The sequence below is a fragment of the Euprymna scolopes genome, chromosome 39 (genome assembly GCF_053919585.1).
Source record: "Euprymna scolopes isolate OS-2025 chromosome 39, ASM5391958v1, whole genome shotgun sequence".
Lineage (NCBI taxonomy): Eukaryota > Metazoa > Mollusca > Cephalopoda > Sepiida > Sepiolidae > Euprymna > Euprymna scolopes.
In genome coordinates, this window is record NC_136520.1 from 69,257,248 (window position 1) to 69,280,204 (window position 22,957).

Here is a 22,957-nt window from a genome sequence, read left to right on the forward strand (position 1 = left end):
AGGTAGAGAGAATCACATTAAGATTTTAACTTTGTGTCATTTCCCTGAACTGATGACTTGATTTAATAAAAATACCATCTTAGGAACAACCGTACACAAAATTATTTATGCTGAATTTTTGGAGTGCGTGTAAATCATTATCTCATTTAGTTATTTAGACTAATCTTTAATCATGGTATTCACCTTGAATTGGTTGAGCCGGCTCTTTCCAACAAATTCATCACATCTCAAACTGGCTGACCAGGCAAAGCAATTCAAGGCTGCTTCTATAATGAGTGCAAACCATTCGCGGTTCCAATAGCAGATCCTGGAGGCCCAGAATCAGTTCAGTGTCTTGCTTCACCAGATTTTAAGTTGACCATTGCAGCGAATTGTACTGTTGGGGACAAACCTTTGATCATGAAATAAACCTGAAAAATCAGATGGGTGTCATGCAGAATTTCTATGAACGGAGTTTTTTTTCCAAAGCCTTCCCACCTATAGAACACATTGCTGCAGAACTGTTTCCCTGTTGGTCATTTTCAAATCCAACATCAATAAAATCTTAGGGGCTTCCCATTAGCAATCAAATGCAGTTTTTATACTATTGATCTAGTGTTCCTCACCATTCAGCTGATATTCATTCTCATGTCATTAACTCGTATCCTTGTGTATCTCTTGGCCTTGATAATTGGTGATTTCAAAAGAAAATGTACAACTTACATTTCACCAATCCATGCTATTGGCATCTCTGGAAATAATTATCTCATTAGAGTGCCATTTTACGGGAATATCCCCCCCCCCCACATCCATTTAAATTCTTTGTATTTCTTTGCTTTTTCTTCTGAATTGATTTTTTTTTTTCTGATTCTCAATTTCTTTGTTCAGTTTTATTCTAGAATGTTGGCAAAAAGATTAATTTATAACCTGTCAACATCGATGGACGCCGAGGAAGCAATGATAAACAAATTAAAGGTAAGTTTCTTTCTCTTCTTTTTCATGCGTTGTTGGAACTTCCTGAAAAGATTAAACTTTGGCCTCATTTTAAAAAGATATTCAATAAAGGAAAAAAAACTTTTAAGTAATGAACTGTTTCACACCCAATTATTCCTAAGAAAGAAAAAAAAAACACATTGTGCTTATTTAAATTATTGATGTTTTAAAACAACGCATTTTTTAATTTTTAATTTTTTAATTTTTTTTTTTTTATTACATTTTTTTATTACATTTTCACCCCAAACAAGGCATATTGCCACTATGATGTAGGGGCTTACTATCAGGGACATAAGCTACAGGGGTACCATACAGGGGGTTGGGCAGCAAGATGTTTGTTCGCATTACACTTGAACTTCTCCATGTCGGTACAGTTGGGGAAGAAGGGACTCTGAAGGGAGTCTAGCAGTTCTGGGGAAGAAACAACTGGAGTAGAAAGCTCTCTTACATCTAGGAATACTGTGTAGAGGTGGGATTTAGCTGCTTATCAGGTTTGTCGGAGGTATTTACGTCGAGGGGGGGTACAAGTGCTTGCAGTTCGTCAGAGCATTCACCATTAAAATACTTGAACAACAGAGGGATGCAACATTTCATCGGTGACAGAGGCTGAAGTTTAGGTGACAGTTCAGGACCTATCGGGTTGGCAACTCTCTTTTGTATCCTGTCTGGTAGTGAGAGACTAGTAGCAAATGCACCAGCCCAAATGTGACAGCAATACTTCATACATACATTTGGTAAAAACATTGTCATGTACTTACATGTCATAGCAAAATTAGTATAAATTCCAAAAATTATAAAAAATGATCCAGTAGAAAATGTGATAGATATATTTTAAATAAAAAAAAAAATTAGCTACAATTAGGTTCTTTTTTAAAATGGCCAACCCCTAATTAAAATCAAGAGAGATAAATCAGTTTATCATACTGAATTAGTCGCACACACTTCTATAATAAAACAATAAAACTTCATAATTTGATAAATTCTATTTTTACTTGTAATTTTTTTCTACTGAATCATTTTTCATAATTTTTTTGAATTTATACTAATTTCAATATGATATGTAAATATGTAATGTTTTCACCTGAAATGCGTTAGTTTAAAAGATTACCAATGTAAACATTTATTACTCAGCAAATTTATATACTTTTTAGGCATAAACATGTAAAAAGACATTCTTGTTTTCACTTCCCATTTTTCCCTTGTGTCAGGTAGAATTTTCATCAACAGGTCTGTCACATAAAAAAACAAACAGCAAATATTTCCATGAACTTAACAATTGTGGAGCACATTAACCATGGGATTGCTTACGTGCAGACTATAATGTTACCATCTTCAAATAACAAATACTTGTCATAAACGCATAAGAAATCAAACGTCCATTCTGTAAGTTACTTCAAACCCTCATATTCTTCATTAAACGACAATTTATCTCATTAACCCTTATTCTTGATCTTAATAAAGAGTCACTCATTAATATTTAAAATAAAAATAAAAAAAATAAAATATTAAGACAATTTAAAAAAATATAACTGGAAAAACTTTGTTTTTCATCAGCAGCAGAACTTAACATCTGTGGAACATGTTACCACAGTGACTGCTTCCTTGCAGACTACAACATGGACATTTTCAAATCCCTTGTCATAAATAATTCTCATAAGAAATCGTATTATACTAATTTTACTGGTAATTCTCAATGCTTGACCATTAAACCAAAAATCTATCCATCTTATTCACCTGTATCCTTTTGTTGGCTCCTGGCCTTGATAAGAGATGAGTCAGTAAAAACAAAATAAAAACAAAATAAGCAACATTGAACAAAAAAAAAAAAAAACTAGTTTTTTTTTAAATTTTTTTTTTTAATACTTATATTGAACTTTACTTTTGTACAATGGTTTAGACCCAAGTTTCCCAAAGTGGGTAGTATTCCCTCCCCTGGAGGACGGGGCGGTGCTTTGATATGGGAGGGAGGCAGTTGGGAGGGGGACTAAAAAATACCCACCCCACCTCACACACGCATAGAAAATAGGCAAACATTTTTATGTTAAAGAATACACATATGAAAGTGTATGTAGATTATATATATTGTATGCATTCTGTAAGAATGCAACAATTATTTTTGAAAAACAAATTTTGTGTTTACTATTGTTTTCAATATAAAAAAAAAAACCTTTGTGATAATTAATGGTTATTGTCAAGATCAAATAAAATGTTTACAAGCTGACAAAGTCGAGCTTGTGTACTATATGATTGTTTTTAAATGCATATTTTTGTTTATAATATTGTTGTTTTCACTTTGAAAAAAAAAAAAAAAAGCTTACATGTGTTTATGAGGTAGGAGGCACTAGTAATATGTTGTAGAAGTCAAGGAGGTGTCAACCTGAAAAAATTGGGGAACTCTCGGACAAAACCTTGGTTTTTCTCCTGTAGGAGCTGCAAGTGATTTTTTTTTCTTTTTTAAATTTATTCAGCTAGCTATTTGAGTGGTAGGCACATTTTTGAATAGCATGGTGAGGCTTTTTATGATATTTCTCTCTTTTTTTTTTTTTTTTTTTTTTTTTTTTACAACTGATTAAAAATGTCTGAGTAATTGATTGCAAAAGGTTCACTTAGGTGCAACCTTCAGTTTGAGTATGTATGTAACTGTGGAGGACCCGGTGTGCAGTTTATATACCGGTTGCATAGCTGGATCCTCCTCTTTGTTGGCTGCGTATATGAACCGGTTACATGAATAGGCTGCATTTTCGATAAGTTGAATAGTTAGAGGTCGTTGTTACTAGGACAGCATAGTAAAGAAAACGATCAACATAAGTGCACGTGTTATGAGTACATTTAAGACATTGAAATGAAGCACGCTGAAACAGGATCATATATTTACATATATACAAGGAATATTTATTTACACAGAAAGGTTACGAACGTTACAGAGTGTTTGTGTGTTTATAAACTAGCAAGGATGGAATACTGTTGCCATATCTGGGCAGGAGCTGCTAAAAACAGCCTATCCTGCCTTGACAGAGTACAAAATAGACTTCGTGGCTTAATGGGGAATGCCCTTTTCTCTACCCTGCAACCTCTCTCCCACAGAAGAGACGTTGCGAGCCTATCCTTGTTTTATCGTTATTTCCATGGCAGGTGCTCGTCTGAACTCCAATCTCCGGTCCCTCCTCGCCAATCTTTCACGAAAAACACTCGTCTAGCTGAATCCACTGTGAAAAATTTCCCCCACTCTATATCTGTGCCTAAATCAAAACGTGGATTCCATGAACAAAGCTTCTTTCTTAGAACTGCACGCCTGTGGAACTCTGTTCCGTCTGCCTGCTTTCCACCGGACTACAACTTGGATGTCTTCAAGTCCAACGTTAACAAATTCCTAATGAACCGCCTCCTTAAGTAAACACTTCATCAAATCTCCACACTAATGTAATGTACTTGCAATAACCCTTATCCTTGAGTGGCTTCTGGGCCTTGATAAGTGGTGATCACTGTAAAAAAAAAAAAAAAAAGCATGCATATAGATAAACGTTCGTGTGTATGCGTGCGTGAATGTATGCAAGAGTTCGTCAAAAAGCATACGTTGGAAGTTCATCGTGTGTGTAAGTATTTGTTTATACGAATTTCATACCTGTCTTGAGAAAAGATAAACGCCCTGTCGAGGCATGGACGTAATTTGCATGCCACTCGCATTTGAGTTTTTAATTGAAGGCAAACACGTTGTCAGCTCCATTTCTAAAGTGGAAAGAAAAAGAAGAGAGAGAGAACAGAAGGAGAAAATGGAGAGCGCCATCTGTTGGACAAAGTGAAGGTTACCACAGGGGCGATAACTGATGTGTTGGTTAAAAGGTGTATGCATGAATGTGTGTGTGGTTTGCTTAAATACATGTTACATTAAAAAGGCATGTTCCTATATATCTCACTGTTAAATACTACATCTTGTATTCAGTCTCAAGTGATAATTCCACGTTTTCTCTTTCTACTCTTACCTGCTATTACCAGATCAGGATGTCTGAAGATACTGGCTTCCTAACCTAAAATGCACAAAACATTGATTGTCAGTTTAAAATTAAACTTTGTTTTTTATTTGCAGCAAGCATGTGGCTATGAATTTACCAATAAATTACACCAAATGTTTACCGACATGAATATCAGCAGAGATTTAAACAAAAAGTTTGAGGATTTCTGTAGAAGTAAAACTTTGGAAATTGGTGTAGGATTTTCAATATTAGTCTTACAGGTGAGTTTCACAAATCTCTCTTTCTCTCTCTCTCTCTCTCTCTCTCATTATGAGGGATGTTCCAAAAGTAGTGCCTCCTATTTTTTTTATTCCACCTGAATGGATCAGACGGGATTGCAAATTGCATTGTTTATAATAGCTGAATTTATGCATTCATGACCTGAAAGTTTCAGCTCTCTGTTGCAGATATTGATGGTGTGAGACTCTAAGAAAGCAGTCCCTGTCATGGATACGTCATTGAATTGTTCCATACAGAAAAAATGAAACTGATCAACATTCACCAGCATCGAGTGAACATTTATGAAGCCAAAGTAGTTGATGCGCACACAGGAAATAGGTTCATTAATTTTGCTTTTTCGTTTCACTTTAATGTCAGTCGAAGTTCTCAGAAATCAAGAAGCCCTTTGTTGTAGCTAACACTTGATCTCTATATGAGATACATCGACAATCGAATACTCCATTAAAGTTCTCATTTTCATCTCAAACTGAGAACGTCATTTTCCTTTCCCAAATTGACCATTTAAATATGTTATTTTATATCTTTCTTGTGGTCTCTTGGTCAAACCAGGTTCCAGGACAAGAATTAATCTAGTCTGGTGAAGTATCCAGCTTCGTGTTGTACTTGAGGTAACATAACCTAGGGAAGGTGGACCATTCCCTGTAAAAAAATGTTGGTTAGTCATACTATATGATTTTTAATATTTAGTCAACGTTTATTTGTAGGGAGAATTATCTTCATGACAAGTTTTCTTGACATAACCCTAACCCTAACCCCTCACCAGAGACACCTTAGAAACTCAAGGATAGTGTCTTGTAGTCATTCAAGTTCTTTTTTTTTTTTTCATTTTTCTTAAACTTTTTCTTCTAGGGGGTCGGACATCCAACCAGATGTCTGACATTTACCCCTATTTTAGTGAGTCCAACCAAGCTCTGAGTGGCGACAGATGTGAGCAACAAAGCGCACTCTGAACCTTTATGGCAGTCATCGAAAGTGGCTGGCAATTATGACAGTTATGGTGACTATATAGAAAAATAAATTCTAGCGCACAAAATATCGCTGATTTTAACGATATCATTCCTGTCTTTGTAGCTCTTCAACATTTTAGGTTTTGAGTAAAAAAAAAAAAAAAAAAAAAATAGGCTTTACTTTTGGAACAACCCCGTGTGTGTGTGTGTGTGTGTGTATTCATTCCAGGTACCACAAATAGTCAGTCCACAAGCATGATTTTTATTATTAATGTATAGGCAAATTTTTATATTTACTTTTTCTATAAGCGGCTTACACATGTCATTATGCATATACCCTACCTAAAGCAAAATGATAAAAAATATTTAAAAAAAAAAAAAAAAAAAATCCATAATCACATAAAACTGATGCTAATCATATACTCATTTATTTTTCTATATATATTGTTACGTTCATTTTTATTTTTTGTTTTCTGACCAGGCTGGTGCATGGCCGATTCGACAAAGTGGATTCCCAACATTTGCTATCCCTCAAGAATTAGAAAAAAGTGTCCGAATGGTAAGCATAAAGTTTTAAGTGTTAGTTTTATCACTTCTATTTTTCTTAATCTTATAACTCCTACAACAAGCACAAATTTTGTTCCACATTATTGTTAGTTTTATCACTTCTATTTTTCTTAATCTTATAACTCCAACAACAAGCACAAATTTTGTTCCACGTTATTTTCTGAAAATAAAGTTCAGTAAAATTTTGACTTGCTGATGAACTCGTTAAACTTGTTCCCCTTGACGTACATATCTCTGACAAACCTGCTTAGCAACAAAATCACACCCCTTGACTGTTGAGATCCCTAAATGCCAGAAAGCTTTCTACTCTAATAGTTTCTTCCCTCAAACAGCTAGACTTTGAAATTCCCTTCCTGCTATCTGCTTCCCCGGCTGTACTGATATCCAGAAGTTTAAATATAACGTAAACCAACATCTTGTTAATCTTTCCTGGGCATGGTCCCAAATAGTAGCCCCTAAGTCCAAGTGGTGATAAGTCTTTGGAGTGAACATGAAAAATATTGGTCCATCAATCAGCTGTAATTACAATAGTGTATGTTTTCCTCATGCCTCTCTAAATATTTTTTTACTGTTAACCTTTTTCCTTCAAACTTTCACACTTAAGGGATCCTTTATAATAAAATTAGTCTGAAGTGTTTTATTTTTTTTGGGGGGGGGGTCGCTGGTAAAGTTTCAGAAAAATATTTGTAAAAAATAAACTTTATATTTTTCTCAAATTTAAGACGGGGGTAGAAAATTACAGGTGAAAATTTGAAAATATAATGTTCTCTTAAATGTGAAGAAATTTAAAAAAACAAAAAACAAAAACAAAATGTTTCAACTTGGGTTTGTCAGTTTAATTTTTGAAGCAGTGTTTTATTTGGTCTTTTCTGAAATAAAAGCAAGAAAAACAAAATGATGATGAAAAGTCAACAAATTATTTAATTCTCCAAACACAGCAATTTAAAAAAAAAAAAAAAATTAAAATGAGGCTTAAATGTTTTGGCATATTTTTAGGTTTATATGCATAATTTAGGGTATCAAAACACACACACACACAGTGGAATAATAAATTTGCCACCTTAAAGAAAACAGCGCTACAGCTTTATTTTAAAACTTTCATTGAAAAAAATCAATTCCGATAACTTGATTATGTCTTAGTTGACATCCATTCAATGTGACCACCTTCAGCCTCAATCTGGATCTTGAACTGGAAGCATGCCTTTTCCACAAGCGCTGACGGGAGCTCAGCAGATAATGGAGATCAGGCTGGCTTTGATGTTGTGGGAGGTCATGTTGATGTTCTCGACGTATGACCAAACAAAGTAATCCTGCATGTTCAGGTCAGGGGAGGAGGGGGACCAGTGAGAAAAGGATACAAAGTCGTAGCACTCCTTCTGGAGCTAAGCCTGAGTCTCTTTAGACTTCTGGGCTAGTGCTGAGTCCAGCTGCCAGCGGCCACCTGATTGCACTTGCAGATTATCACACTCCTCAGCACATCCAGGTACACTTTGGTTTTGACTCTCAAGCTAACTTTGAAGATGTGAGATGGCATGATGTGGCCCTCACTGGAAACCACACCAAAGACAATAACCGTGGCTGGAAACTTTTTCATCACCCTGTGCATGTCCCTGTTGTTTGTGGCAATCCAGCGATGTATTTTGAGGGTGCTGGCAATGGTCCTGTTGTCATAACTTGGATCAGTAGAAAGCATAAGTTGTATAGCAACGCATCTCTGATTTCGCTCGTTGAATATTGTCATTTTCAGACATGATAGAAGGCTCCTATTGCTCTTGGAATTTGTACACAACTGGCTAACTAGTAGATAGTCTGCAACTAAAAAACGGAAATGGAATCATGTCTTTTCTAAGGCAACAATTGTATCATTTTACCTTATATATAACAAAGATACATCAAAAGTGGCAGATTTTGATGAAGAGAGAAAAGTGTTCCAATTAGGCTAGTGAGCTGACTGTGGATACTTGATTTTTTTTTTTTTTTTTTTAAGCTTTGTCTTTGTTCATCCACACTACTGGGAATGGATGATGGGAGAAGTTCACGCAATGTGTACGTTAGAGTGCGCTATAAAAATAAAGCAACTAAGAACATGAACCACTAAACAACAACGTTTGATAATGTTTGTTTTTGAATTTTTTTTTTTTTTTGATTGTCACTTAATAGGAAATTTGTAAAAATGTACATGTTTAGTACTGCATGTGAATAATAGACTTGTTGCGGATGAGATATTCGACCAATATGAGGGGAGGGCATAGAAGAAATTGAAAATATCTCCAATTGTGATTGAGGCATACCCGGAAATTTTCTTTTTTTTTTTTTTCTAATAAGTACCTTATTAACCCATTATCACCAAAATTATTTTATGCAATAAATAAATTTTTTAATCATGAAATCCACACGTTATGGAAATTAGCGTGCAACTGACGCACGAACATAAAGAAAACTCTTAGTCACTTGTTGAACCATGCATAGACCTGTACTTTAAAGACCAGTTGGGTTGACAAGCCAAAATAGTAAGAAATATTGTTTATTTATTTTATTTTTATTTTTTTGGAAAAGTGACTGGAAAGTACAATTTAACAGTAAAGGGTTAAACGAAGGTTTCTGCTGAGATCAACTTAATCGAGAAAACTAATGTTTCTATATTGTCTGGTGATAAGCCCGTTTGAACAAAGACTGTTTAGCTATTATCTCTACTCGATATTCGAGTAGTCTGTCTTTGAGTGGTTGAATAGGGATGATTGAGATCAAGACTAGATATTTAGGATTTTTGGTCAAAGGTGCATATACTGCAGGAGATGAGAAGGGTAGGTGAGTTAGAGCTGGTTTCTCTGGGGCGAGAGATGGTTACTTAGAATTTCACATCTGAGTCAGTTGGATCTGTGTGCTGCTCCAAGCAAGATGGGTTCTTGAGACTCGTCCTGCTGCTATACGATTTAATGTCTTTTGTTCCTATCTGCAGAGGTACATCTTGTCACCGCTGGTAATGATGGACGCTTTCCAGGCATTACAATCATTGACCAGGTGCTGTGATGTTCATAGCATGTAGGTCAGTCATAGGTATAGGATTGTGTTCATTGGACTTAGGTTTTAGTTTGATCAGGCAAAAGTTTTCAGCTGCAAGTCTCTTGTTCAGAACAACTACCATTTATAATCTCTAAAGAAAAATAAACTTATGAGGAATCTTTTTATCCAAATTTGATAAGTTTTCAAATTTTTTTGATAAATAAAAACATAAACTAAATATTTGGGCGGTTAATATGCTACAAACCGATTACTGAATTCATATCATAACTATGCTATTTTTTTTTTTTTTTTAGTTTGAAATGTTTTACAACAAAAACTTCAGTGGCCGCAAATTGACTTGGATGCATTATTCTTGCATGGGTAAGTTCTACACTTTCGCTTTTTTCGTGTTATACTTTTTCATAGATTGTGTCATTAGAATCGTGGCCGTGCATATAGCTCTTATGTCTGCAGTGCAATGCTCCAAGTGAGACCTTGCTTTTGCTCAAAGCAGACCTGCAACAATCATTTTTTTTCCTTGAATAAAATTGGGATTCTGTGTTTATTTGATTTATATATTTTATTTTGACAAACAAAATATTTACAAAAAAAATATCGACAAGGGGTGGAGGAGGTCTATGGTCATCCTTGTCACTGTACCTTGATTCGTCTAAGATATTCCTAGCTAGAGTTTTCAGCCACAGAATATCACATTCACACCAGGGGTCATTTTACTCAAGATTTTCAAATTGAGTTGATTTTTTTTTATTAACTATTTATATATATATATATATAGTTAATAAAAAAAAAAAATCAACTCGGTTTTTAATTTTATTTTTTTCAGAGATATATATATATATATACATATCTCTGAAAAAAAAAAAAAAAAAAAAAATTTATTCAATAGAACATATCATTGGCGTGGGGTTAGGGTAAAAAGTTCAAAAAGAAAACATTGGTAGTATGTCCCTTCCAACCCTTTCCAGGTGGTAAGACTGCCCACTGTTTTCTGGGTTGATGGGGCTGAATTCTAGCTGAGGGGGAAAAAAATAAGGTGGGGGAGTTGTGGAGTATGTGACGTCACTCCAAGATGGAAGCAATTAGTGGAGGGCCAAGAGCAAAAAGAAAAGCATCTTGGAAGTTTTCTATCTGGGAAAAGGGGTGGGTAGTATTCACTCGACTAGCTAAAAGTTTATATTATGAGGTGTGGAGTCCAACAAGACTTGGAACCGGGCAGAGTATGCTCAGGTGGGGAACACATACTTAAACTTGGCATCTTTATGTTCACACAAGCTACTCTTATCCATCTTTTATCACATGCTGCAGGATGTAATCTTTTCCTATCACATCTGATCTTGACTTTCAATTGGTCCTTGAAGAACACGATCAGATCCTGATAAGCAAAAGATTCAACCCTACGCTTCTCATTCAGTTGCGACGTCCACACCACCATTCTTGCTATGGCCAAGATCGCAAGAAACACTATCCATCTGGCATTGTGGATGACGTAGGATTCCTTGACCTGGCAGTTGATCCAAAACGCGTTACCCTTTCTGTGTCTATTTGATCTGCAATCTTTCTATCTATCTATCTTATATATAATTCAAACACTACCGTGTTTGAGTATATGGTTTAGTGGCAGTTTTAGTTATTTAGAACTGCTTTAAAGCTTCATCACTCACTCATTTTTCGACCAAATTTCAAACAATTATTACAGTTTATAGATCACCTCAGTTATATTGTGAAAAATTTTTTTTCAATTTTTGTGCATTAAAACAAAAGTTATAATGAATGTACTAATGTTCAAAATTGTAAAAAAACGTAAGGTGAGCAACGTTTTTATGACTGGTTTCCATAGCAACCATGTTGCTTCAGCGACTACTGTTGCTACCAATTCACCACTCATGAAAAGAGAAGTAACAAGTGAAACAGAATGAAAGAATTAAAGGGAGATAATTGGGGGGGGGTTATTGAAAGCAGATGAGTGCCCTACATTGTTATTACATATGTGTATGTTATGCTTATGGAGACAAAAAAATAAGACTGAAATTAAACAAAGAACAAGTGAATTTACTAGAAGCCTGGAAAAATCATGAATTACAATAGAAAAATGTGAGCATAATATTATTGAAAGTCATCCTCTCCTTTCGATTGTCTAGCCTTAATTAAAACATAAGTCACTTCCTGTTTGGTTGTGGTCGTAGGTCGTAAGAGCAAAGACGTAAGGTTTCTTTCCTCCTTCACGGTACGGGTTCGAGCCTGCCTTCCTACTACCACTTTTTTTTTTTTTTTTTTTTTGCTCAACACACACAGTCAAACACTCGGGCAACGCCGGGCTGAAATGCTAGTTTATTATATTTTTTACTAGAATATCTTGTTCTTTTTTTTTTTAATTTATTTTGAAGATCACTGCCTCTTAAAAAAAATCCTTTGTGTGTGTATATATATATATGTATATAAATTAATGTTTGTGTTATAAAAATTGATATGTTAATGAAAGAAAGCTTTAATGTGTTTCATTTTTCACTAATAGCTGCCTTTTTTTATTTTATTTTCATAAACATTAGATTCCAACTATTCTTGTGATCTTTGCTTTGTTTTTGGTTGAAATTGAACTTATGTGTAGAGTGTTTGGTTTGTTTTCTGCATACTTATGAAAATTCTGTTTTGAAGAAATTCAGTGTGTTGAGAAAAAAATTGGTTTAATCATATAACTTTAATAAACTTTGCCTTGAAACATTATTTTAAAATGATTAAATCATCAATTTCTTTTTAAAATTCTACTGGATTTTTGCCATTTAGAGCATAAGCTAAGCAAAAAAAAAAAAAAAATCTTATAACTTAAATTACGTATTATTTTTCATCTTTCCTGGATATAAGCTTAATCTAATGATTTATACAATCTTGAATAATATTTAACTAGCGGGAACTGTGGAAATTCCATAGGGGACTCATTTATATGAGATGTTGGCATTCTGTAGATGTTCAGCGTAAATGGAGACGCTCTGATATTATTGTAGCTTTTTTGTTACAACTGCAAAAGTATTTATCTAAACTAGCAGGGATACTCTTCGTAACGTGGTCATAAAGTATGTAATGTTATATTGATTTTTATTTTCTAAAGGGCAAAATGTGTGTGTGTGTATGTTTCGCAAAAACTTTCGACACAGGTGACGGATCCTGACCATTTAGGTATCGTTTTGAAGTTTGATGTCTTGGATGACAAATATCGAAAAATTGGCCAAATACCTTCATTCCTTCACCCTGAACTGAACAGTTTTGTACAAGGAGAGGTCACTTTTTTCACCGACATTTTAGCAAGTCCTCGTCTTTTTTTCGATTGACTATGCTTAATTTGAACGTTCTGAATATCCGGTCGGGTGATGGAAACATCAGCTAAGACATCAAACCTTTTTTTTTTCTCCATGTTACGGGTTCAAGTCTGCCTGCCTACTTTTTTTTTTTTTTTTTAACACCTCTGCCTACTGTTGTTTTGATCCCCTTACTACACCACCTGAACACTCGGGCAACACCAGGTACCCCTGCTAGCATATTATAAAGTTGAGATTTCTAAAATAAAAAAAAAACATATCCATATGACTTGGGTGCATCAGTTTGAATTGAAACCAAAACTAATGAAAAAAATGTGTAACTTGAGTTCCTTCAGCTATAACTGAAACCAAAACTTATGAAGAATTCTTGGTAAAATTATTTATAAAAAAAATAGATTACTGGAGTGCCATTAGCAGTAATCGAAACCAAAACTTAAGGAGAATTCTTGGTAAAATTATTTATAAAAAAAAAATAGAAACCTTTAGTGCCATCAGCTATAATCAAAACCGAAACAAAAACTTGTGAAGAATTCTAAGTAAAATTATTTATTACAAGAAATTGAAGTCCATAACAAACGAGTCGCTTGGATATAAGCGTGACACACAAAATAAATAACACACAAAATAAATAACACACACTTTGATAAAATCTATATTTGCACCTGGGAATTGGGATAATATTTTTAAGATTGGTTTAGTGTATGTATTTTTTATATTATACTAGCGGGGGGTACTCGTTGCCCGGGTGTATGTGGTTTTGGGTAAATGAAAACGGGGGGGGGGGTAAATAAATTAAAAAACGACGACCGGTTCTACACATGCGTCAGATGACGTCATGACCTGATTTAGGTTAAATATTTGAAGAACTGACTGAATTTCATGTACGTCGTCTTAGCTCAGTTGGTTAAAGCTTTGGGTCATTATCTAAACGTTTTGGGTTCTTCGAATCGTGGTGTGAGATGTCTTTTTTTTTTTTTTTTCGACTTTTAAAATTTTAATATTTAAGCCGTTTTTCACGTAACGTTCGTTCGTTTTTCTGTTTTTTTTTTTTTTTTTTTTTTTTTTTTTTTTACTTTGCTTATTCTTAGGTTTTCATTAAACACAAATATCAAAAAATTAGCTAAAAACATTGATCCCTTTACCTTCAATTGGCCCTTTTCTACAGGGAGGGATCACTTTCTTCACCATTTTTTTTTCGAAAGTCATCCCCTCTTTTCGATTGTGTAGCCTTAATTTAAATCTGTCACTTCTGGTTTGGTGATGGATGCGACAGCAAGGACGTCAGGGTTTTTTTTCCACATAATTTTCTTCCTTCACGGTACGGGTTTGAGCCTGCCTGCCTATCACCACTTTTTCTTTTTCAGCTCTTAACACTCGAGCCAATGCCAGGCATCCAGGCTCGTTCTAACATAAAGTACAAATTTAACCAGATATAGTCATAAACCAAATAGAGGTCAGTGCAGTGAATAATATAGAACAGAAAAACACTTTCTATTGAAGATATTGATATATCCATGCTAAATAGAATTACATAAATATGCAAATCATTGATTTGCAAGTGTGGAAAAATCAAAACAAATAGAACATAATTAGAGAATTTAAAGAAAATCTATGGTCTTAAGTATCCACATTTCAACAGACGTATATTAAATATTCAAACACTTCTTTTCACGTAAATACTTTTAATTCAGCAATGATTTTTTTTTTTTTTTTTTTTTTTTTGCGTGTGATTAGATTCTCCTTGATATTTTACGCATTTTGAGACAAAAATCTAAACATTTCAACTTTTGGCACTTACGTTGTTCTTCCACCAAACATGTCAAATTAAAACTGAAGTTTTTTTGGTTTTTTTTTTTTAGTTGCCCTTTTCTGTTAAGTGTATTTCTTTTGTCTTGCAGCTGATGTTCGATTTAACTATTTAAAAAAAACCTACACCGTAACAATGGGCACCTACCACATGGCTATTCTGCTTCTTTTTAACAATACTGACAGTCTTACGTTCCGAGAATTAATGGAAACGAGCCAATTACCCGACAAAGAATTAGTGAAACAGTTGCAGGTATTAGTTGAAAGTAAAATCCTTAGCACAGAGGTAAGTAACTCACTCTCTTATCTTCACTTCTCCTCTTTCTTTCCCCTTCTCCCCTAGTTACCAAAAGCTATATATGTTTGTTTGAAAGCAACATTAGCTCTAATGTGTATGTTTTTAACTGCTGGCTGCTGCTGCTTCATTAGCCAATGTCAGAATTAACAAATTCTATATTTATTAGTAACTAGCCCAATGGATCGCAGATGATCATCTTTATTTATGTAAAGTTAAGTATGTGTACATGTTTATATATTTGTATGTTTAGGAGTGAATCCTGTACTGATTAACTCCTGGAATACAGTTACTAAGCAAAAGAGGTTGTAATGTGGGCTATATTTAGTTTAATTTAGTTTTATGCACAAGTAAAACTTCAGATAACTAAACTTTTATGAAATTTTAGCATTAATTAATAAATATTCTCCCATTTTCAATTGCTTTGGAGTATTTTAAAAAGATTTTAAGGAGTATAATATGGACACAACTTCCTAATTTGAAAATTAAAATATTTCAGATTTACATTAAATTTGATTCATAGTTATTAAATACCAATTAAATAAGATTTCCTGAATTTCAATTTCTTAAGAATTCTTAAGCTTAATCCATAAATTTGCAGCATTTTGTAGAACAAAAATGATGAAATGTATTTTGATCAAAATCAGAACAAGGATTCTAGATATAAGGGTTAGTAGTATTATATATTGAGTTGAATCTTTTTTGTAATAGGATATAAAAGTAGTCGCTTGTCTTGGGATGGCTATCTTTCTAGAAAGATTTAGTAAACCTTTGCAATAAAAGATCATGAAATATATATATATATATATATATAGAGAGAGAGAGAGAGAGACTTTTCTCGAAATAAATTTTTCAATCTTATTTGTCTAAACTGTTTTTTTTTTTTTTCTTCTTCCGCAGGGTGAGATAAATGACAACAGCACGTTTACTCTTAACAGAAATTACAGTAACAAAAGATTAAGATTCAAAATTACAGTGATGCAAAAACTAACACCACCGGTAAATATAAATTCACAAATTTTGTTTTTTACTGCCGACTGTGAATAATGGATGACTAATTTGTTAGTTTTGTGAATGTGAAATAGACCTATAATAAATTTTTGTTTTTGAATTTTTTATTAGTTGGATTATTTGAGATACTGTTCTTATTTTGAGTGTTATTTTCACAAGGTTTTGGTCAATGTAATTTCTGACTTTCTTCAGGTGTATCTTGTCGAACTCGGTGAGTCTGCACAGACTCATGGCATAGTTGGTAAAATTCCGTTGTAAGTTACATGCTTCTGGAGGTTGAAGGTTCAATCTTTAGTTCAGATGACACTCAAAAATACAATTGTGAATTACTCTGGGCTTCTACCCTATTATGGCTGACAGAATCAGAGCAGGCTACTTCTGCGGATTAAATAAAGTGTTCCGTTGGAAATTCTGTACTGATTCCCGAGTTCGGCAACATGCATCTAAAGAAGGTCAGAGGCTACATTTGTTTTTTTTTTAATTTTACGAAGGAGTCACCATTTATCAAGGCTTGGAGGCCACTTGAGGATAAGGGTTAATGGTTATACATTAGTCAATGGGATTATAGCATAGTAATCATAAGTAGTGGAAATTTTGTAAATTAGATGACTGCTAGTTTGTAAATTTAAATTTAGGTTAAAAAAAATAAGGGAAAAAGAACATTGTTTTTTACCTTTATTCTATACAACTTGTTTGCAACAAAAGTGATGAAAATGTTTCTGGTTTTCAAATGTTAAAATATGGCAGATTAAATCTAAGTCTTCAAATTGAAAAAAATTAAAGCACATTGCCACGTTGATGTAAGCGGCTACTATTGAGCGCATATCTAATAAGGAACTGTGAGGAGTTGAGCAGCGAGATATCTGTTTACACTGCATTTAAACTTCTGCAGTTTAATACAGTCAGGGAAACATGAGTCAGGGTGGGAATTCCAAAGTCTGGCTATTCGAGGGAAGAAACTATTAGAGTAGAAGGCTTTCCAGCATTTAGGAACGTAAACAGTAAAGGAATGAGATTTACTGCTTGTCAGATTAGTCAGGAGCATGTACGTCAAGGGCGCACAAGTGCCATGAGTTCATCAGAGCACATTCCATTAAAGTACTTGTAAAACAGGAACAGGGATGCAGCATTGCAGCAATATGACAGAGATTTGAGTTGAGGTTAGATTTGAGACTCATTTTTGGATCCTGTTTAAGCGCGAGATACTAATGGTAGATACACCAGTCCGGATGTGGTAACAACAACAACAAAAAAAAAAAACAATTTATCTCAGTTTCTGCTTATTTTATTATTGCCTACTCTCATATCTCCGAAAATCACAAATGTTTTTCGTTGGTAAAATGTGAATCGTTTTATTGCAACATTAACATCAATTCTTGAATTACTTTCGTAAAAGAATCGATTGCTTATCTGCATGAATGTCGAAAACTATTGAATGAACTATTGCCTTTGTAGGTAGTTTTAATTGCTTCTTTCGTGTACATTTTTATTTAATTTTTTTTTTTTTTTTTTTAGACTTAGTTGCTTTTTTGTTTTTTCTTTTTTTTTGCATTTTTTAGACTTAGTTGCTTTTTTGTGTGTATATTTTTATTTTTAGATTTAGTTGCTATTTTTTTTTTTCTTTTTTTTTTTTTGCATTTTTTAGACTTGGTTGCTTTTTTTAAAAATTAAAAAAATTTTTTTTTTTGCATTTTTTAGACTTGGTTGCTTTTTTTTTTTTAATTTTTATTTTTTATTTTTTTTTTGCATTTTTTAGACTTGGTTGCTTTTTTTTTAAATTTTTTATTTTTATTTTTCCATTTTTTAGACTTGGTTGGTTTTTTTCGTGTGTTAAAATGACAATTTTCCTTTCCATCTTTTCTTTAGGAGGTCGAACACACGCATACGTCAGTTGATAATGACCGAAAGATGTACTTACAAGCGGCCATAGTACGTATAATGAAAGCACGGAAAAGTAGCAGACATATCTTATTAGTTGATGAAGTAAGTGAATATTGAAATGCTTATATCTTTGATTCTATGCGACGAAACTACATGAAAATTTGCAGGCTTTGAAGATTATAATACTATTCTATGCTTAAAATTTTATGGCAATTTGTAAAAAGGAACCTATATTTTCAAACCAATAAAATGTCCAAATTTGCCTACATTTGTATAGATATACACACACTATATGCAGTATTTAAAGATTTGAATCTGTTTTGATGGTAATATTGGTGTTATAAATGAAATAAACCTATTACTAATGAAGAAAACTGAGCCCAAGAAAACGGAGCCCAAAAAAGCAGAGATAAAAAATAGACGTGGCCAAAGAAGGATGGGAAAACATGTTAGAGACCTGCTCAAAAAAATAGCAGCGAGTGAGACTTTGGTTAGGAGATCATCTTAAAGAGTCTTGTCTATGTAAGTAATGAACTGTTTGAAACAAGAAGCAGTGTGTTGTTGGAAATACCAAGAATAAATGCCATTTGTCGAAAACTGAAAAAAAAAAAGTCGAATCTGTTTCCTCTTCCTTTCGTTTTCTTGCGACAGAATCTACATATTAGCGTGTGACGTCACACTGTTACATCTATTTGTGCTTTTAATGTTCCGTTTACAATTTCAAAATTATGTACTTCCTTTTTAATGCTCAAATTGGGGTGGTGGGGATCTAGTATTTGCTCTGTTATGATGCCATCCTCCCTGGCATTACTTCCTCCTTTGGAAGGGTAGTGTAGTATGTGTTCATCATGACATTATCCTCCCAGTTTCTTATCTTTTTTTTATTTTATTTTTTTTTAGTTATGTATTCGTAAAAATTTACTTTCGGCAGCCTCATAACTCTCACTTCCCTTATTTTTTGTCCTTTTGTTCTCGCATTCCATGAGCGATGTTTCTGACAAAGGGAGAAGAATTGCTGTTTTTTTAGCCTGAATCTATCCATCTAACACTTATTGTTGACTAGTTTTTGACCTTGAAGTAGTATTTTGTTTTAGCTTCATGCCTTGTCTGCAGAGATTTTCATTAAAATGTGTTTGTGCAACCCCTGATTACATATAGTTTGCTAGTATGTATGTATTATCACGTTTTTATTTACTTGCCCCCCCCCCCCCAAAAAAAAAAAAAAACTTTTTTCACTTGTCTCTCTCTCTCTTTTTTTTTTTTTTTACTAAATTTTCTTTTTTTTCCTCTGCAGGTAATCAAACAGTCCAAGTCACGTTTTACACCCAGTGTTAGCCTGATCAAGAAATGTATAGAGGTATTAATTGATAGGCAATATCTTGAACGCTCTCCAACTAAGCCAGACGAATACGAGTACGTTGCCTGAGACAGAGGTGATCACACTATCAATGGTTGGCATCATTCCGGCCACTGCTACCCACTATCTCTTGCAAAGAAACAAACAACAAATTGGCAAGATTACGTTTTGCTACTCCAACTTACTTGACTCCCCCATCTCCCTTCGGACAGTGATAAAAATTGTTTTCGTCCCTTACTCCCATCTTATGGTCTTCACCACACAGTCTTTCGCCCGTTCGGAAGGTTTAGATTTCTTTTGCGGTTGGTAATAAACCTCCAACGTTCACCACTGTCGCCGCCAAAATAAACTCCACAACCGCAAAGTTTCCGTTTCTCTTTCAGTGGGCAAAATTAATTAATTATAAGGACAGAAAATAATAACGATGATGACAATTATAATAATTGGTTAAATAAGAATGCGACTGCTATGTCAGCCATGAAGATAGGTCTTTTGTTAAGGGATGGACTCAAGGCGATACTTATAGCAAGGCCTGGCAGCTACGCAACTGAACTAAAGTGGGAGATCTGTATTGCTATGAAATTTACTTGAGAATATTTGTAGCGCGGGTTTTGTTAGTCGTATCCAAGAGTAGATTAGTAATCATACCCAATATTAGGGAGTACTTAATGACTATTAATTATTAACATTCCCAAAAAATCAAAATGTATAAAAAATTTTTTTTTTTTTTTTTTTTTTTAATAATTTGTATTACTTGAATTTCAGTCTTGGTTGTTCTACAGCGTTTTGTCTGATCCAACTTCTGACCTTCTGTTTTGGACTCTGAAATCTTTTTAAGAATTTCAAGCATGACCCCCCCCCTCCCCCAGGTGCAACGTTTGGTACAAACAGTTCTAAGTGACAATCTTCTAGACGTTAAAGGTCTAGATTGGGTTTGTTTTATAATTCACAGGGGTACAAAAAAGTTATCAAAAAACAAAGATGTTGTTAAAGGCAAGATAAGCTACTTTTCTACCTAACTGAATAAGTTTTTAGTGTTTTTATCTAATGTAAAATGTTTATTCGGTTCGAAAAACAAGTAATATTGAACACTACCAAAGAACAGGAAAAAATGGTTGCGATTTCTATGAAGTCTCAATAATTACCTCAAAAAAAGAAATAAAATCAAATGGTTGTAGAAACACCCAATAAATGTCACAGCAACATTTATTGGGTGCGTTTCTACCATTATTTTGTTATATATTTTTTTTTTTTTAATTTTTAAGCCTTTGTTGAGTTTTCAAAGATATCGCAACCATTTTTTTTTTTTTTGTTTTGCGAATCAAATAAACATTTTACATTAAATAAAAACACTAAAAACTTATCCACTTAGGTAGAAAAGTAACTTATCTTGCCTTTGATAACATCTTTGTTTTTTTGACAACTTTTTCGTACCTCTGCGGATTATAAAACAAACCCATCAAATTTTCACTGCAATCTGTACTAACTAATGATAATAGTAAAAAGTTATTTAACACTTCTACTGTGTCATGGATGACAGAATAAGAACAATCTACCCCCATGAGAATTAAATAAAGGCTTGAGTTTGAAATTCAGTGTAGATTCCAAAGCTGGACATGAAAAGATTTTTGCGTTTTTGAAAAGATACACCTGAAGAAGGTTGGAGGTCACATTGGCCGAAATGAGAGAATAACAACCAAGATGAGAATAACGATCCAAATTAGCAATCATTATCTCAAGAATTTTGTGGCAAAATAATTAAAAAAAAGAATGTACAAAATATTTCAACATGAATTATGTTTAGATGATTTGGAAGAAATTGTTTTATACTAATTGATTAAAAATAATTAAAAAAAAAAAAAAATGGAAAATGGGATTGTGTATTACAATCAGAAAACAAGTTTAATGGTGAATGTGTAGAATACTTATAACTTGAAAGCCTGAACCCCCCAAAATTAACACATAGTTTATATCAAACTCGTTAAAATGAAATTCTCAATCTAGTCAGCCAATGTTTAATGTTTATAAAACTTCATATTTTCCACTTTTTCGCCTATAAAACCTTCTCAACAATCAACTTTCAATAGCGGCTGAGATCTGAGTGTAGTATCTGTTCTGGTGCTACACTTAAATTAATTTGTCCTTAGTTGATGTAGAGGAAACCCTTCTATACTAAGGCAATTTTTATTTTTGCCTACTACCAGAGTGCCCCTTTTTGGGGAGCTGGGCTGGTTTTCCCCTCACATTAAAAAACGACCTTGTGTCACATATTGCTCTCATAAGGGAAGTAATCAAATACCAATAAAATGTAGGCATGTTATGGTGGCCATTGAAAGTTGATTGTCGAGAAGACAAACTTTATAGATGAAAAAATGAAAAAAAAGAAATGTTGTAAACTTGGCTGGTTAGAAAGAGAATTTCATTTTAACGAGTTTCTTATATGATTTGTGTTGCTATTTTATTTCTTTGTGTGTCTTATGGATTATCGACTGTTAACTATTCTGCATTTTTACTGGCTCAACATTTTACAAAAGTGTCCATTTAACAAAGTTTGAAATTTCTTTAATAAAAAAAATGATCTTACTCACAAGTCTCTCCCACTTGTGGAGTCTAGTTGCACTGTTGCCAGGTTTGTTGTGTGTATTAGCTTGGCTCGACTCTTATATATGCAAATGCAAAAAAAAAAAATAAAAATGAAAGGGAGAAATTCAACGTCTTTCTCTCTCTCTCTATCTCTCTCTCTATCTCCCTTTCCTTCCCTTTCCTCATCTCTCTTTCCATAATCCACTACCGTTGTTCTAACTTCTTCTACCCCTCCCTCTTCTTGATAATTTGGACGGACAGACAAGACGAGCAGAAAAATACCCTTAAGATTGTTAAAATAAAAATAATAAAAAGCACAGATTTTATTGTAAATTTATCATCAGTTCGTGTCAGTTCTTCAGATTTTGTCTTCCTGTTAACGTTGATCTGAACTGAAATTTTTTTAAGGAATTGTGAGATTTTTTTTTTTTCTTTTTCTATGCTGATTTTCCCCCTCTTCAAGTTGTCAATCTGACTGTCATGTTAATTTTATGACCTCCTGTATCAAGAAGACTGATATTTTTGCTGCTTTCTTGCTTTTTAAACAAGGAGCTAAATTTAAAGGATCTTTTCTACAATGTTTTCTTAATTTTTTTTTTTTTTTTTTTTTTCAACTGACTATTTTGAGATAGGGGATTCAAAAGCAAGAGTCTTCAATTTATACAAAAGCCAAAATTTGGTTTTTATGTAGAATTTGATTTTATAAAAAAAAAACAGAAAAATCTTTGATACATATCATGGAATGAAGATGTCATATTTCAAAATCACGTTAATTGGTGAAGTCGTTTTCTAATTAAGAAAATCAAATTTTATTACGGCGTGCTATTTTTGATCGGCTATGTTTTATAAATGGCAATTTGAACTATCGAGATCAAAATCAGTCTTGTATTAAATACAATTTACTTTTAAAATAACTAAAAATCTTAAATGATTTTCTATATAAAACTTCTGTA

The 22,957-nt window shown here is 33.4% G+C and overlaps 1 protein-coding gene across 2 annotated transcripts in view; it reads left to right on the forward strand.

Annotated features, from left to right (window-relative positions):
- Positions 1-19,785, forward strand: part of LOC145263837 (cullin-2-like) — a 102,003-nt gene extending 82,218 nt beyond the window's left edge. For both annotated transcript variants that reach the window (XM_080120910.1, XM_080120909.1), the window contains exons 14-21: positions 868-954; positions 5,057-5,203; positions 6,651-6,728; positions 10,054-10,120; positions 14,970-15,163; positions 16,073-16,171; positions 18,050-18,166; positions 19,359-19,785. In XM_080120910.1, coding sequence (XP_079977036.1) covers positions 868-954; positions 5,057-5,203; positions 6,651-6,728; positions 10,054-10,120; positions 14,970-15,163; positions 16,073-16,171; positions 18,050-18,166; positions 19,359-19,490 — 921 coding nt within the window. In that variant the 3' untranslated portion in view covers positions 19,491-19,785. The remainder of the gene's footprint in view (positions 1-867; positions 955-5,056; positions 5,204-6,650; positions 6,729-10,053; positions 10,121-14,969; positions 15,164-16,072; positions 16,172-18,049; positions 18,167-19,358) is intronic.
- The last annotated feature ends 3,172 nt before the right edge of the window (positions 19,786-22,957 follow it).